The following is a 15,370-nucleotide window of genomic DNA, read 5'->3' as shown; positions in this document are numbered from 1 at the left end:
TTGGTGTGCATGTGTGATTTCTTTTATTAAAGCTATTAAAGATTGAAGTTTTAGTTTTTATGATATGTAGCGAGCCTGACGCTCAGAGTCCTTTTACTCTTTTAACGTATTGCTCTGGTTTATTTCAGTGAACAGAGGCAAGTCTGGCAAGTCTGTCAGTCTGGCCTGGGACGCTACATTTTGTTTTCTAATATTTCATCTATTTTCACTATAAACAAAATTATTGATATTGGAGCCAACCTGCGTCGGTGTGCATCCTTGAATCTGTGCGGCCTCTCTTATTCCTTTAATCTATTTTCCTTAAATAGGAATTTCCTGGGGGTGAAATTCCCCTTGGTGGCGTTGTCATTTTATTACCATTTCTTTTATAACCCCGCCGACCACTTGGTCACACTAATGTAGTGGCAGCAGGGCTCTGAGTATGTTGTTCACTCAATAGCAGGAAAATTGAGAGAGACACACACCAAAAATGGGATTTACGAAAAATGATAATTAAAAACACGGAAATGTAAAATAATTAATGTAAAATATTCATTTTTTATTCTACATGCATTTAATTGGATGAGAGCTTCTTTCCGTTGCTTCCTTATTTTCTTAAGTGTTTCATCTATCAGTTGGATTATTGGACTTGGACTTGCTATTTCCTGAGCCAAATTGGGCTAAGTTCACACTGCAGGTCTTGATGCTCAATTCCGATTTTTTTTGATCAAATCTGATTGTTTTTGTCTGCTTGTTCACACTACAAATAAAATGAGAGAGAGAGAGAGAGCCAGCCAACCAGCGAGAGAGAGAGAGAGAGCCAGCCAAACAGCGAGAGAGAGAGAGAGCCAGCCAACCAGCGAGAGAGAGAGAGAGAGCCAGCCAACCAGCGAGAGAGAGAGAGAGAGCCAGCCAACCAGCGAGAGAGAGAGAGAGAGCCAGCCAACCAGCGAGAGAGAGAGAGAGAGAGCCAGCCAACCAGCGAGAGAGAGAGAGAGAGAGCCAGCCAACCAGCGAGAGAGAGAGAGAGAGAGCCAGCCAGCCAACCAGCGAGAGAGAGAGAGAGAGAGCCAGCCAGCCAACCAGCGAGAGAGAGAGAGAGAGAGCCAGCCAGCCAACCAGCGAGAGAGAGAGAGAGAGCCAGCCAGCCAACCAGCGAGAGAGAGAGAGAGAGCCAGCCAGCCAACCAGCGAGAGAGAGAGAGAGAGCCAACCAGAGAGCCAGGCGAGCCAGCCAGAGAGGGCCCGGGAAGAGGCCTCTTCTCGGCAGTTCCTGCCGGGCCCTGCCTCCATACACGCGGAGTTTGCATACACGCGCAGAAGACTCCGCCCTGGCAGGTATAAAAACAGGCACACTTCACTCCTTACGCCGGCTCAGACAAACCTCGGCGACGCTTATAGAGGTCGAAAAAGAAGAAATAAGAAACGGATTATTATTGTAAGCATTGTGGATAAAGGTAAGATTGACTTTTGATTTCAAATACAAAACCTTGAAGGTAGTGTTTGTACGTTAAACAAAACTTGTCCGTAATGATAGTGTTAACAGATTTGTCCAAATTTAAACTTAAAAAAACAAATCAGCAAGTTGCAGTAAAGACTGCATTTTAAAAAAGGTTCTTTGAAAAACCATTAAAGGTGCCCCAAAGAACCATCAAGAAATGGTTCTTTAGTAGAGAGGGGGGGACACCGTGCGCCTACACACCCATACTTGTGTATAAAAACTGCTGAAAGCAGATATTTGAGACCTCCTCAATTTCCCGTACATCTGCGCACTCTCTCCTTTTCCTGTATCCTCACAGAGTTTAATGTGACGGAAGCCACAATTTTTTTTCAACCGCATCGCTTAATCCCACTCTTTTACATGTTCACTTAAAAAAAATGCTGTCAATACCGACGATATTGATTTATAAATGATAAACTAATAATCTTGTCAACAAAGTTCTTTATTTGGAGCACATTTCTACGAGAAAGATAAGTTACTGAAAAGGTGCTTGCTCTGTGGCAATATCGTAGGCAACAATTCTGGTTTAGATTTATAATGCAGCCAGTTTCACTGCAGTGAACCCTTGAAACAGAAGGATCTCTAATAAAGGGACTTAACTTAAGGATTAAATGTACTGGTTTAACGTTGTTCCTAAGTTTGGTTGACTTTTGCCTGTTAGCTGCTCCAAGTTTCCTTCAGGTTTACTTGTTTAAAAGGTACTACAGTGTTTTCTTTGACGTGTCTGCAGCTATCGCTGACTGTGACTTATGGTTTGTTCTTCCCTCTAACAGACTTGAAGCTGCAATGGACGGACACGGTGAAGATGCCACTCCGCTCTTTGTCCTGCCTGTGGGTTCCTGGTTTCGTTTCCATCTCATCTACCACCAGACTGACGGACTGGCTGTGATACTTTACGGTGACAGAGAGAAGCTTGCTGCGATATTCGCGCAGAGGATGGTGACGGAGTTCTTCAGGAACTGGATTCGCAGGCCTGCGGGACTTTCAACACAGTCCTCTGGTGACGCCTGATGGCCAAAAGTATGAAGAGCAGCTTGAATCTACAAAATGAACTGCTTCATTGTGACGAGTTCACAATTCTCTCTGATATTGAGCTGCCGTTGCTTTGCTTTTTGGGAGGTGAAAAAAATGTTACGTCTATTTGTTTAATAGATAAATTTGGTCAATAAACGTTGCTTATGCGCCATGGTGTGGTCTTTCTTTGCTTGTGACTTCTTGATGTTGGTAAATACAATACATGAAAAATACATATAATATACATATAATAATGTACAACACATTATGGAGTACGCTTCTGCTGTGAGGTCCTGCCTCCATGAACTCATGCAATTAATCACTGGACAGAAAGACCGCTGTGTGTATAAATAATATGATACTGGGCCAATTTTCTTATACATATGTTTGACCAGGAGGTAGAACTGAAAAGGGAGAATGCTTATAAACTTGTAAAGTAAAAACGTGATGCATTTAAGGTTATCCGTTTGGTTTTTGTTTGAGAAGAGAATTTGTTCCACTGTGTGATGGTCGAGTTTCTTTTCTTGGAGATAATTTCTCCTGCATTAGAGGAAATGTGGAACAAAGAGGCTGGAGAGCCCAGAAACTGCAATGCAAGTTGGTAGAGATGCAGGTGTACGGTCTTCCTGGTGTCACAGACGATCAGCTAAAACTATTAAACAAATTAAATTGCTGCCATTTTTGTACAATAATATTTTAAGATTATTTTACATATAAAATATATATTTTTTATTATATTAAATTTAAAGCATCAAATGGAAATCTTTTAAAGTTATTTAATGATATTATTATTATGAAAAGTACATTTTTGTTATGTAATGTTCTCTATATTTTCAGAGAAAATAAAAACGCAAAAATGGTGTTACAGGGAGATTTATAACAATAACTAAATATGCAGTTTTTACAGTTTTCCCAAGCTGTAAAAATTACAAATGAATCAATAAATAAAAACTAACACCTGCTCCTTTTATGCTACTTTACACTGCCGTAGTACTCACACACACACACACACACACACACACACACACACACACTGGGTTTTAAAGAAAACACATTAAGAACAGCTATATTAGAATTATATTTCAAATATGACAAAATGCTGATTTTACAGCAGCAAAAATATTGTATGTGTAAAATTTAAACATTTAACAAACTTTCTCCTTTGCACTGAATTGAAAGACAAACTGAATCATCATAAATACATTATTTTATATATAATGGAAATCTTTTAAAGTTGTTTAATGATATCTATCTATCTGTCTATCTATCTATCTGTCTGTCTGTCTGTCTGTCTAGCAAGATAGATAGACAGACAGACAGACAGACAGGGAAGGACAAGGACTGGATCAGCACAATGATGTCATCTTGTGGCTATGGTATATACAGTATTCTGGAAAAGGTATAAAATGTCACTATATGTGCTTTATGTGTACAGATTTTCTTTTTAAATTATCACTCAAGTATAAAAACAATAATAAATAAAGTTGCAATGTTTTAGTTCAATAAAAATATTTCTATCATTACTTTTTTATGGATTAGGTTCAAGAGTTATTAAGTGTGGATAATTAAATCATAGTTTAATGCAACAGCAGATTGTGCCTTGTTCTCAGATGGACAGAAAGTGGAGAGTGATAGATGAGATGAGGAGATGGAGGAAGAAGAGTGAGTCACAGACAGAGCCGAGTTTATTTCCCACAGTTGTATTAATCTCTTGCCTCATGATTCCAAGTGCTGTCATTTTATAATTATTATCTCATAACACTTGTTTAATCAGATACAGTGTCTCCTATGGACTTTTGAATGTCTACTTTCTCAGATCAGCACAGCCCTGCCCTGCAGCACTATCAGCAGCAGGAGCAGCAGCAACATTGTAACCATCAGGTAAAACATAGGCTACATTTGCTTTGCATTGTTCCCACCTGATGACAGTGATATAGTATGATACGATTTTATATTAGATTCTTGATTAATGTGGGTTGTTTTTGTTCAGCCTGGTCCTATGTGCTCCTTTAAGCACCTTCCTCATCGGACATCTCTGCACAGCCCTGATTACGTGTATATTGTACAGTCTAGCTGCTGCAGTTTAGTCCTCTGTCCTGTAACAGAGCTGCTCAGGGCCTCTGCAGGCTCATAATAGACAACCTGGTAACCAAGCTGTTGTTCATAATAGATGTCAGCTTGGCTAACATCCTCCTCTCACCCACCATCTCTTTGCAGTCTATGGGACTGTCCAGGACAGAGCTGGTCCTCTTTATCGGTGTGCTATCAATGGTCATGAGTACCATTCACACAGAGTTGGGGAATGGCTGCAATCACAGCATTGTAAGATGGTGACAGATATACCCTTAGGCCTCCTCCTCGATTCAGAGATGGTCTTTCCCTTTTCACGTAAATGGCCTCCTTGACTCTGCGCTCAAACCAGCGTTCCTCCCTGTCCAGGATGTTACATCCTCATCATTGAAAGAGTGTCCACTGGCCTGTAGGTGTGAATAGACTGCAGAGTCCTGGCCTGACCAGGTAGCTCTCCTGTGTTGTGCCATCCGCTTCGCCAGAGGTGTTTTGGTTTCCCCGATGTATAAATCATGGCAATCCTCCTGGCGCTTAACAGTGCACACTATATTACTCTGCTTGGGTTGGGGACCTGCCAATCTTTGACATAGTGTTTGGGGTTTAAAAGCCACAGAGACGCGTTGTTTAGAAAAAATATGTCTCAGCTGTTCCGATACTCCTGACACGTACAGGATAAGGCAGCAGTTGTCCTTCTCTCCTGGATCACCTGGAGCTTTCTTTAGGTGCCTTCCCAGCTTTGACAAATATCCAGCTGGGATAACCACATTTACTCAAAGCATTAATATAAAAATTAACGATCATAAAACTGACCTCATAGCCCGCTGTTTGTCAGTGAAGCTAGTTTAAGTCATTATGCAAATGTACTGTTAAAAGGCTCAGGAAACCTGCAGTCAGCTGAGACTGAAGAAGTCACTTAGTAGAATTTCTTCGACTGAAAACGCCACGTCCAGATGAACAGAATAATTTTTAGGGATTTCCTTACCTGGATGACTGAGCATGAATCAAGACAATAAAAAGTGATGTTTTTTTTGTTATGTTGTCCTAATTTTTTTTCTTAAAAACCTTTCAAGATACACATTTTGAAGTTGATAGAATAGAATAGAGCCTTTATTATCCAATTGAAGAGAAATTTCGGTGTTACCGAGCTCTTACAGCAAGGGAAAATAAAATATAAAAGGAAGACACAAGGTGGTCCTATAAACATAAGCAACTGAAGATGCTCCATTTGGATTTACACACCAGGAAAAACATTATATTCTATTTTTTTATGTATTTATTAATTTTGTGTTGGCATCTCAAGGTCACCAGTCGTAATCATCCACTGGCTGAATCTGATGCTAACCCTGGATGAAGAGACGTTGATGAACACACACTCACAAAAACACAACTCAATGTCATGTTCAGAAACCAGTTTGAGATGATTTGAGTTTGTAGCATGTTGTGTTATCCTGCTGGAAGCTGTCATCAGGAGATGAATACACCGTAGGATGGAGATGGTCAGCAAGAATACTCGGGTGAGCTGTGGTGTTTAAATTGTGCTTATTTGGTACTAAGGTGTCCAAAGTGTGGCAAGAACTTATCCCCCAACGCGTTACACCAGCAGCCTGAACAAGGCAGGATGGATTCATGCTTTCAAGCTGTTTACTGCAGACTCTACCATCTGAACGTTGCAGCAGAAACTGAGACTCATTCAAACAGGCAGTATTTGTGCATTTTTCTCCCATTTTGGTCAGCCTGGGTGAACTGTAGCCTCAGTTTTTTTGGGCTGACAGGAGTGGCGCCTGGTGTGTTCTTATGCTGCTGCCTCCAGGTTTGATGTACTGTGATTTAAGAGATGCTCTTGTGCAAACCTAGGCTGTAATGGCTGATTAGTTTAGTTGCTGTTGCCTTCTTATTAGCTTGAATCAGCATTTGTGTAGCAACAAAGCATTTTCACGCAGAGAACCACGGCTTGTTGAATATGTTCTCTTTTTGCTATTTCCCCTCTCTTTCAGTCTATCCTGTATGAACAGCTGCTGAAAAACAAAACCTGCCACCTGGAACCAACGACGACGCCCTAAACTCACTTAAATCACCTTTTTTTAACCACTAACCACTTTTTACATTCAAGGTATGCAGAAGAGCATCTCTGAATGCACAGCACGTTAAACCTTCACGCTGATGTGCCATGTTAATGAGCTCAGATGGTCTCAAAGTGGTTTCTTCAACATGACAGTGAGTTTGTACCCCAATGGCCTCCACAGTCACCAGAGTCAGTCTCAATCCAGTAGAGCACCTTTGGGATGTGGTGATACAGGAGATTCATATTGTGGGTGCACAGCTAACAAATCTGCAGCAACTGTGTGATGGTGTCATGTCAATGTGGAGCAAAGTGTCTCATTAATGTTTTCAACAGCTTGTTGAATCTGTGCCATGGAGAATTAAAACAGTTCTAAAGCCAAAAAAAGATCCAACTCAGCACTGATGTAGCCGGGTGGGCTACTCGCGCCTCCCTCTCTCTCTCTCTATCTCTCTCTTTCTCTCTCTCTCTCGCTTGCTTTACCGCCCTCGCTCTCTCCTGCGCTCGCTCTCTCCTGCGCTCGCTCTCTCCTGCGCTCGCTCTCTCCTGCGCTCGCTCTCTTGGCTGCGCAACTCGGTTAATTGGGAACCCACATGCATATTGATTGCAGGGTGGCGTCAGTCCGTATAAAGTTAAGCCGGTGTTCTCCTGGATTATTCCTCCCATGCGTTTGGCGCAAAGCTGCAGTAAATGCTGGCGGACCGCGACGGATTGATCAGCAAGCGAGTAGACCCTATGACAGCTATAGGTAGGCTCTCGCTTAACCTCCGAGTACCGAAATTTGTATTAATGTAGTTTTGCGGCCCTGTTGTAGCGCGGCCGTTTCTGTTTGAGGGTGTAAGCCTTCCAGTTTGGTGTGCGTGTGTGATTTCTTTTATTAAAGCTATTAAAGATGGAAGGTTTAGTTTTTATGATATGTAGCGAGCCTGACGCTCAGAGTCCTTTTACTCTTTAAACGTATTGCTCTGGTTTATTTCAGTGAACAGAGGACGTGCCAGTGTCCCTGGGACCTCAGGTGGTGGGTCGTTTTCACACTTTCCTTTGTACAGCACTGGGTGGGCTGTAGTGATTTTCTTGTGTGATTTTTCTTTTGGGTCCACGGCTGCTGGAAAGTCCAAGCTCCATGATTGTTTTTAACTTTAGGACACTGTCAACAACGACGCTACATTTTGTTTTCTAATATTTCATCTATTTTCACTATAAACAAAATTATTGATATTGGAGCCAACCTGCGTCGGTGTGCATCCTTGAATCTGTGCGGCCTCTCTTATTCATTTAATCGATTTTTCTTAAAAATGAATTTACTGGGGGTGAAATTCCCCTTGGTGGCGTCGTCATTTTATTACAATTTCTTTTATAACCCCGGCGACCACTTGGTCACACTAATGAAGTGGCAGCAGGGCTCTGAGTATGTTGTTCACTCAATAGCAGGAAAATTGAGAGAGAGAGAGAGAGAGAGAGAGAGAGAGAGAGAGACACATCAAAAATGGGATTTACGAAAAATGATAATTAAAAACACGGAAATGTAAAATAATTAATCATACATGTTTATAAAATGATAACAAAGTAACAAGTTGTTGCCGATAATTATTTTTTTTTTCTATATGCATTTAATTGAGAGCTTCTTTCCGTTGCTTCCTTATTTTCTTAAGTGATTTAGGATAAGTTGAACAACGATGAAGTGTTTCATCTATCAGTTGGATTATAGGACTTGGACTTGGTATTTCCTGAGCCAAATTGGAGTCGAGAAGAGGAAGGGCCCTGCCTCCATGCGACAGCGGAGAACGTGAACTTGCGTGCCTGAAGGCCCTGCCTCCATGGGCAGGGCCTTCACTCCGCCCTGGCAGGTATAAAACGCACAGGCACACACAGAAACACTTCACTTCTTACACCGGCTCAGGCAAACGCTTATAAGGTAAGATTTACAAACTTTTGATTTCAAATACAAACACTTGAAGGTAGTGTGAGTGCGCCACGCCGCGCTCTGAACAGTGCGGAACAGTGCCCCGCGGAACAGTGCGCCGCGGCGCCGCGGCGCGGAACAGTGCCCCTCGGAGGCACGGAGCCCCCTCGGAGTAACAGTGCACCTCGGAGGCACGGAGCCCCCTCGGAGTAACAGTGCCCCTCGGAGGCACGGAGCCCCCTCGGAGTAACAGTGCCCCTCGGAGGCACGGAGCCCCCTCGGAGTAACAGTGCACCTCGGAGGCGCGGTGCACCCTCGGAGGCATAGTTCCCCTCGGAGGCGAGGACGCGCAGTGCCCCTCGGAGGCGCGGACGCGCAGTGCCCCTCGGAGGCACAGTGCGCCGCGGCGCCTTGGAGGCACAGTTTTCACGCGGAGTCGCGGAGGCACAGTGCGCCTCGGAGGCGCGGTGCCCCCTCGGAGGCGCGGTACCCCCTCGGAGGCGCGGTACCCCCTCGGAGGCGCGGTGTCCCCTCGGAGGCGCGGTGCCCCGCGGAGGCGCGGAGCACCCTCGGAGGCGCAGTGCCTCTCGGAGGCGCGGTGCCCCCTCGGAGGCACAGTGCCCGGCGGAGGCGCGGAGGCGCAGTGCCCCTCGGAGCCACAGTGCCCCTTGGAGGCACAGTGCCCCGCGGAGGCGCTGACGCGCAGTGCCCCTCGGAGGCGCGGAGGCGCAGTGCCCCTCGGAGGCACAGTGCCCCGCGGAGGCGCGGAGGCACGGTGCCCCGCAGAGGCGCGGTGCCCCCTCGGAGGCGCGGTGCCCCCTCGGAGGCGTGGTGCCCCGCGGAGGGGCGGAGGCAGGATGCCCCGCGGAGGCGCGGAGCCTCGGAGGCGCGGAGGCACGGTGCCCCGCGGAGGCGCGGTGCCCCCTCGGAGGCGCGGAGCCTCGGAGGCGCGGAGGCACGTTGCCCCGCGGAGGCGCTTTATAATGCAGGCAGTTTCACTGCAGTTGATACTTGAAATGAAGGATCAGGACATAATTAACTTCTTCAGTTTACAAAGTTAAGTAACTTAAAGATAAAATGTACCAGTTCTTAATTTTGGTTGATCCATTAGCTGCTCCAAGTTTCAGTTTTACTCGTTTAAAAGTACTACAGTGTTTTGTTTTGGGTTTTTTTTGGACGCGTCTGCAGTTGTCGTGTTTGTGACTTATGATTTGCTCTTGTTTCTGACAGACTTGAAGCTACAATGGATGGAGACGGTGAAAAAGCCGCTCGGGCAGAGCTGTGTGCCCTGCACCTGAGATCCTTTCAGTTGCATCTCATTTACGACCAGGCTGACGGACTGGCTGCGATCCTTTACTATGACAGAGAGAAACTTTGCGAAATATTCTTCCAGACAATCACGATGGTGTTCTTCAGGAGCTGGATTCACAGGCCTGAGTGACCAAGACCATCAGTGACTTGCCCTTATACAGAGAGGAGCTGGGAACCTCTGAAGGGCCTCCAGTATCCAACAGTGCCTGCAGAGACTGAACATTGTTGATGTTGTGTAAACTTCAATAATGAATTAATCAGAATCAGAATACTTTATTGAACCCTGGGGGAAATTAATTAAAATAAATAATTAAAATGTACTTTCCTTCTTATTATTCCATACATTCATTTAACCAACACATTTGTTATATTGATGACTGCTTTTCAAGGGCTGATCACCGCTACTAACGTCCCTGGATGGACTGACAACATCCGAACAATGACAGCAGTTCTCATGACTGAGGGCTTGGACCAACTGCAATATATATTCATTTTTAGAATTTATATTTTGTGTTAACTGCAGTTTGGCTCAAAGTGTTAATGCTATCTTGTTTTAATAAACAACACTGCCATATGCAAAACTAGGGGTGGCAAGAGATTATGTTAGAGACAGTGGCATCGTTAGGCCTATTTTGGGGGTGCTGAAGCCTCCCTAAAATATTCTTAAGCCCCCCTAAATAATTTGGTGTTTGGGTTTGTTTTTTTTGTTTTCTTTTTTCTTTTTTTTACAGAACTTGCAGACAAATTCAATATAAAGATGCAGGAATATGAGTTTAAAGAAATAATAATATAAACCTGTCGCTATTCACATAAATATGGTCATAACTCGGTTGGTCCCTTTCACTTTACACTGTTAAGGTAGCGTCAGTGCTCCGTTATCCAATCCGTTCCAGTTGTTCACAGGGGACATCCACATGACTGAAAATCCAGTCCTCGTTTTCACTGCTACTTTACACTCCGCTCGTATACACCTGCGGACACACTAGCGTACATGCGGCAAACAGCAAGAAATCGTGGATATACGCAAGTTTTTCAAGAAAGTAAGTCTTCATCACTGGCTGGTAGTAACAATTAGTTAGCTCCAGCTAACAGCAGAGAATCCCATGTAAATAATGAACCAGGCGCTCCCCATTTTGATAAATAAAAACCTGGCTAGCGCACTAAGTTAAATTGTTAACACAATGTTAATTTCTGTCACTCGTTTTAGCTCTGAAAAATCGAGCTGAGCTCTTTCAGGTATGGTTATCATCAGTGGAAATAATAATAATCACTCCATCCCCATTAACCTGTAGGAGTCAGGGCAGAGGAGCACAGAGAGGCAGAGGGGAGAGACGTCTGCTGGAGAGGTGAGTCAAAGGATGGAGTCATTTGTGATGCAGACAGTCTGATTAGAATTTTATGGGACTCAATATGGATATGAAATATGAAACATTTCAGTCACGGTACAACATATAAGACCTGTTTAACTTGAGCTTTTATTTAGGAGAGTCAAGGTTAGAAAGTGGAGAGAGCAAAGAGAGATATATATATATATATAAGTCAAATTAGCCTGACTCACATATTTTTGAGGGTTCTATTTTAATTTTACTTCAATTCAAGTAATTTAGTAATTTTTTCAGGGCTTTAAATTGCAACCATTTTAGTCACATGCGTGCTCAAAATATAATGTTTGTAACTTCAAAATATTTGGGAGCAACAAATTACTGTGGAGCGTGAGCAGAAGTCATGATATTAGCAATTTACATTACAATTCAGTATGTTTTAATGTATCTTGAAGGGTGAGGCAGAAGGGGAGGCTGAGGGAGAAAAAGGTCAACAGGCAAGTTCAAGTCAGAGAGAGCAAGGAGAGACAGAGGAGCTGCAGCAAATGGATGGAGAGGCAGAGGAAGATCAAGTTATTACAGAGAGAGGAGAGCAAACAGGCCAAGAGAGGGAAAATGATGAAGCAGCTGCAGCAACTCATTCTACTCCAGGGTTTGATTTAGGTGACAAAGACACAGGGCCCAGACAGGTGAAGCTGAAGAGCTATCCACATGATACTTTTGGTACACAGAAGCGAGCATTTAACCACAGCTGGTTTGAAAAGCACAACTGGTTAGAATATTCAGTCAACCAGAGTGCAGCTTTCTGCTTCCCATGTAGAGTGTTTGGCAAAAACATCAAACATGATAGTTTGGTCAGTAGCGGTTGCAAGAACTGGAAGAAAGCTTTAGTCATCTTTGGCAAGCATGAGATGGCTGAAACACATAAGGACAGTGTTGTTACATGGAAAAGCTACCAGGGAACTAGCAAACAGGGAAACGTTGCACAGGTGATAGCAACTGCAAATGTGAGTGAGATAGTCGAAAGAAGAGAGTATCTCAGACGAATTGTTGCAGTCACCTCTGTGTTAGGGAGACAGGGACTCCCTTTTCGTGGCCATGATGAAGGTGAAGACAGCCCAAACAGAGGGGATTTTCTTGCGTGCATGGAGCTTTTGAAGGAGTTTGATGCTTTTCTTCAAAAACATAATCCCCCATCAAATGCACAGTATATCTCGCCAACATCCCAGAATGACCTGATTGACTGTTGTGCCCAGGAAGTTACTAGTGTCATTGTATCTGAAATGACAAAGTCTAAAGTCTATGCCATCATGGCAGATGAGGCAAGGGATGAAAAGGCAGAGCAGTTAGCTGTTTGTGTCAGGTACGTGTCAGAGGGGGCAGTGAAGGAGCGTTTCCTTGCACTTGCAGAGATAAAATCATTTGATGCCCAGTCCATTGCAAATGAGATTCAGCAGCAGATCCAAAACTATGGTCTTGCAGAGCTTAAGTGTGTAGCACAAACATATGATGGTGCAGCCGTTATGAGTGGCTCCACTGGAGGTGTACAAGCACATTTTAGAAGGCTCCATCCTGAGGCTATATATGTGCATTGTTATGCTCATCAACTCAACCTGGTTTTGTGCAATACTTGCAAGGCTGTCCCAGAGGCTGTGGAGCTTTTCAGCTTGTTGGAGTGTGTGTATTCTTTCTTCAGCACCTCCCTAGTCAATCATCATAAGTTCATGGAGACTCAGGCAAAGCTTGGATTGACAAAAACTGAGCTTGTGCAACTTTCAAACACTCGCTGGGCATGTCAGTTGCGATCAATCAGTGCAGTTCTTGAGACATTGCCTGCCATTTTGGAGTGCCTATCTGCAATTGGATCCCCCATAGCTGTTGGTCTCAGAGCAAAGCTCTACAAGTTCTCAGCAGTCTATGCACTACTGATGTTTTAGTCTATTCTGTCGGTAACCAAAGGACTCCACAAATTCCTGCAGAAAGAGACTTTAGACCTGGCAGAAGCTTTTATCTGCAAACAAGCTGTGTGTGACACACTTGAGGGCAAACACTCAGATGCATTTGCTACAGAGCTGTATGAGAAAACCAAGGCCCTGTGTAACACCCACAGTATCCCTGAACCAGGTGCCAAGACAAGGCACAAACAGAGGGAAATGGAGGATTTTGTCCTGGAGGCAACTGTGGGTTCACGCACTGAATTGAACAACTCAGACACATTGAAAAGAGAGTTACTTTTCCCTTGTGTGGCTCGGATGGTTGGCGAGCTTGATCAAAGATTTTGCAGTGTAGATGCAGGGCTGCTAAAAGGCGTCCAGGCATGCAGTCCTAAATCTGAGAACTTCTTGAGTGAACCACACTTGAATGAACTTGCAAAGCACTACAGACTTGACCTGAAAAAAGAGGAGGTTCTGGTGGCCAGAAACTTTCTTACCAAAACACAGAGGCTGGATGTCCACCCAAAAATATGTTGTCTGTGTACAACCTCCTTGATTCAGACATGTTTCCCTCTCTGAGGGCAACCATCCAAGTTGCCCTAACAGTGCCTGTCAGCAGCTGCTCGTGCGAAAGGTCCTTTAGTGCACTGCGTCGGCTGCACTCCTGGCTGCGTCAAACAATGGGTCAGAAAAGACTTCACAGTCTTGCAGTCATGTCTATTGAAAAAGACACGCTTCAGCATCTGAGTCACAACAGAGTGATTGACCGATTTGCCACTCTTAAAAACAGACGTCATTCTTTGATGCTTCCATCCACCAAGTAACTGGTGATTGCAGCCAGAAAAATGTACTTTTTTATTTTCAGTTTTTTTCTTGTTATTGACGCAGCAAACACATTTCCTCTGTTTTCTTGTTGTACTGTATTATAAAGCAGACTGAAATAAAACAATAGATCTATTGGTGGCCTAGGATGTTTAATCTGTCCAAAAAAGTAGGAAAACAATTTCTCAGTCTTTGTTTTCTGTTTGTGAAATTTTGTGCTCATTCACTACGTTCGTTCATATCGTGTGTGTATCTCTTGGGGGTTAAGCCCCCCCCCCCCCCCCCCGTCCTTAAAACCTAGTGACGCCCCTGCTATCAACTTCAAAATGTGTGTTTTGAAAGGTTTTTTAAGAAAAAAAATTAGGACAACATAGCAAAAAAACCCATCACTTTTTATTGTCTTCATTCATGCTCAGTCATCCAGGTAAGGAAATCCCTAAAACTGATTCTGTTCATCTGAACGTGGCGTTTTCAGTCGAAGAAATTCTACTACCGGTAAGTGACTTCTTCAGTCTCAGCTGACTGCAGGTTTCCTGAGCCTTTTAACAGTACATTTGCATAATGACTTAAACTAGCTTCACTGACAAACAGCGGGCTATGAGGTCAGTTTTATGATCGTTAATTTTTATATTAATGCTTTGAGTAAATGTGGTTATCCCAGCTGGATATTTGTCAAAGCTGGGAAGGCACCTAAAGAAACCTCCAGGTGATCCAGGAGAGAAGGACAACTGCTGCCTTATCCTGTACGTGTCAGGAGTATCGGAACAGCTGAGACATATTTTTTCTAAACAACGCGTCTCTGTGGCTTTTAAACCCCAAACACTATGTCAAAGATTGGCAGGTCCCCAACTCAAGCAGAGTAATATAGTGTACACTGTTAAGCACCAGGAGGATTGCCATGATTTATACATCAGAGAAACCAAACAACCTCTGGCGAAGCGGATGGCACAACACAGGAGAGCTACCTGGTCAGGCCAGGACTCTGCAGTCTATTCACACCTACAGGCCAGTGGACACTCTTTCAGTGATGAGGATGTAACATCCTGGACAGGGAGGAACGCTGGTTTGAGCGCAGAGTCAAGGAGGCCATTTACGTGAAAAGGGAAAGACCATCTCTGAATCGAGGAGGAGGCCTAAGGGTATATCTGTCACCATCTTACAATGCTGTGATTGCAGCCATTCCCCAACTCTGTGTGAATGGTACTCATGACCATTGATAGCACACCGATAAAGAGGACCAGCTCTGTCCTGGACAGTCCCATAGACTGCAAAGAGATGGTGGGTGAGAGGAGGATGTTAGCCAAGCTGACATCTATTATGAACAACAGCTTGGCTACCAGGTTGTCTATTATGAGCCTGCAGAGGCCCTGAGCAGCTCTGTTACAGGACAGAGGACTAAACTGCAGCAGCTAGACTGTACAATATACACGTAATCAGGGCTGTGCAGAGATGTCCG

General features: G+C 44.0%; 1 protein-coding gene and 1 pseudogene across 1 annotated transcript in view; both read left to right on the top strand.

Annotated features, from left to right (window-relative positions):
- The first annotated feature begins 12,453 nt into the window (after nucleotides 1–12,453).
- On the top strand, nucleotides 12,454–13,916 carry LOC147335918 (zinc finger MYM-type protein 1-like; annotated as a pseudogene).
- A 1,204-nt stretch (nucleotides 13,917–15,120) lies between these two features.
- LOC147335917 (uncharacterized) overlaps nucleotides 15,121–15,370 on the top strand; it is a 10,394-nt gene continuing 10,144 nt past the window's right edge. Inside the window, exon 1 of the mRNA XM_086286125.1 lies at nucleotides 15,121–15,196. Within this exon, the coding sequence (XP_086142251.1) occupies nucleotides 15,121–15,196 (76 nt within the window). The remainder of the gene's footprint in view (nucleotides 15,197–15,370) is intronic.

The sequence above is a fragment of the Aulonocara sp. 'chitande type north' Nkhata Bay genome, linkage group LG3, assembly GCF_057382095.1.
Source record: "Aulonocara sp. 'chitande type north' Nkhata Bay isolate Kocher_YH1m ecotype deep benthic linkage group LG3, A_spYH_male_GT1.1, whole genome shotgun sequence".
NCBI classification, from domain to species: domain Eukaryota; kingdom Metazoa; phylum Chordata; class Actinopteri; order Cichliformes; family Cichlidae; genus Aulonocara; species Aulonocara sp. 'chitande type north' Nkhata Bay.
This window is presented reverse-complemented; position numbering and strand designations above follow the sequence as displayed.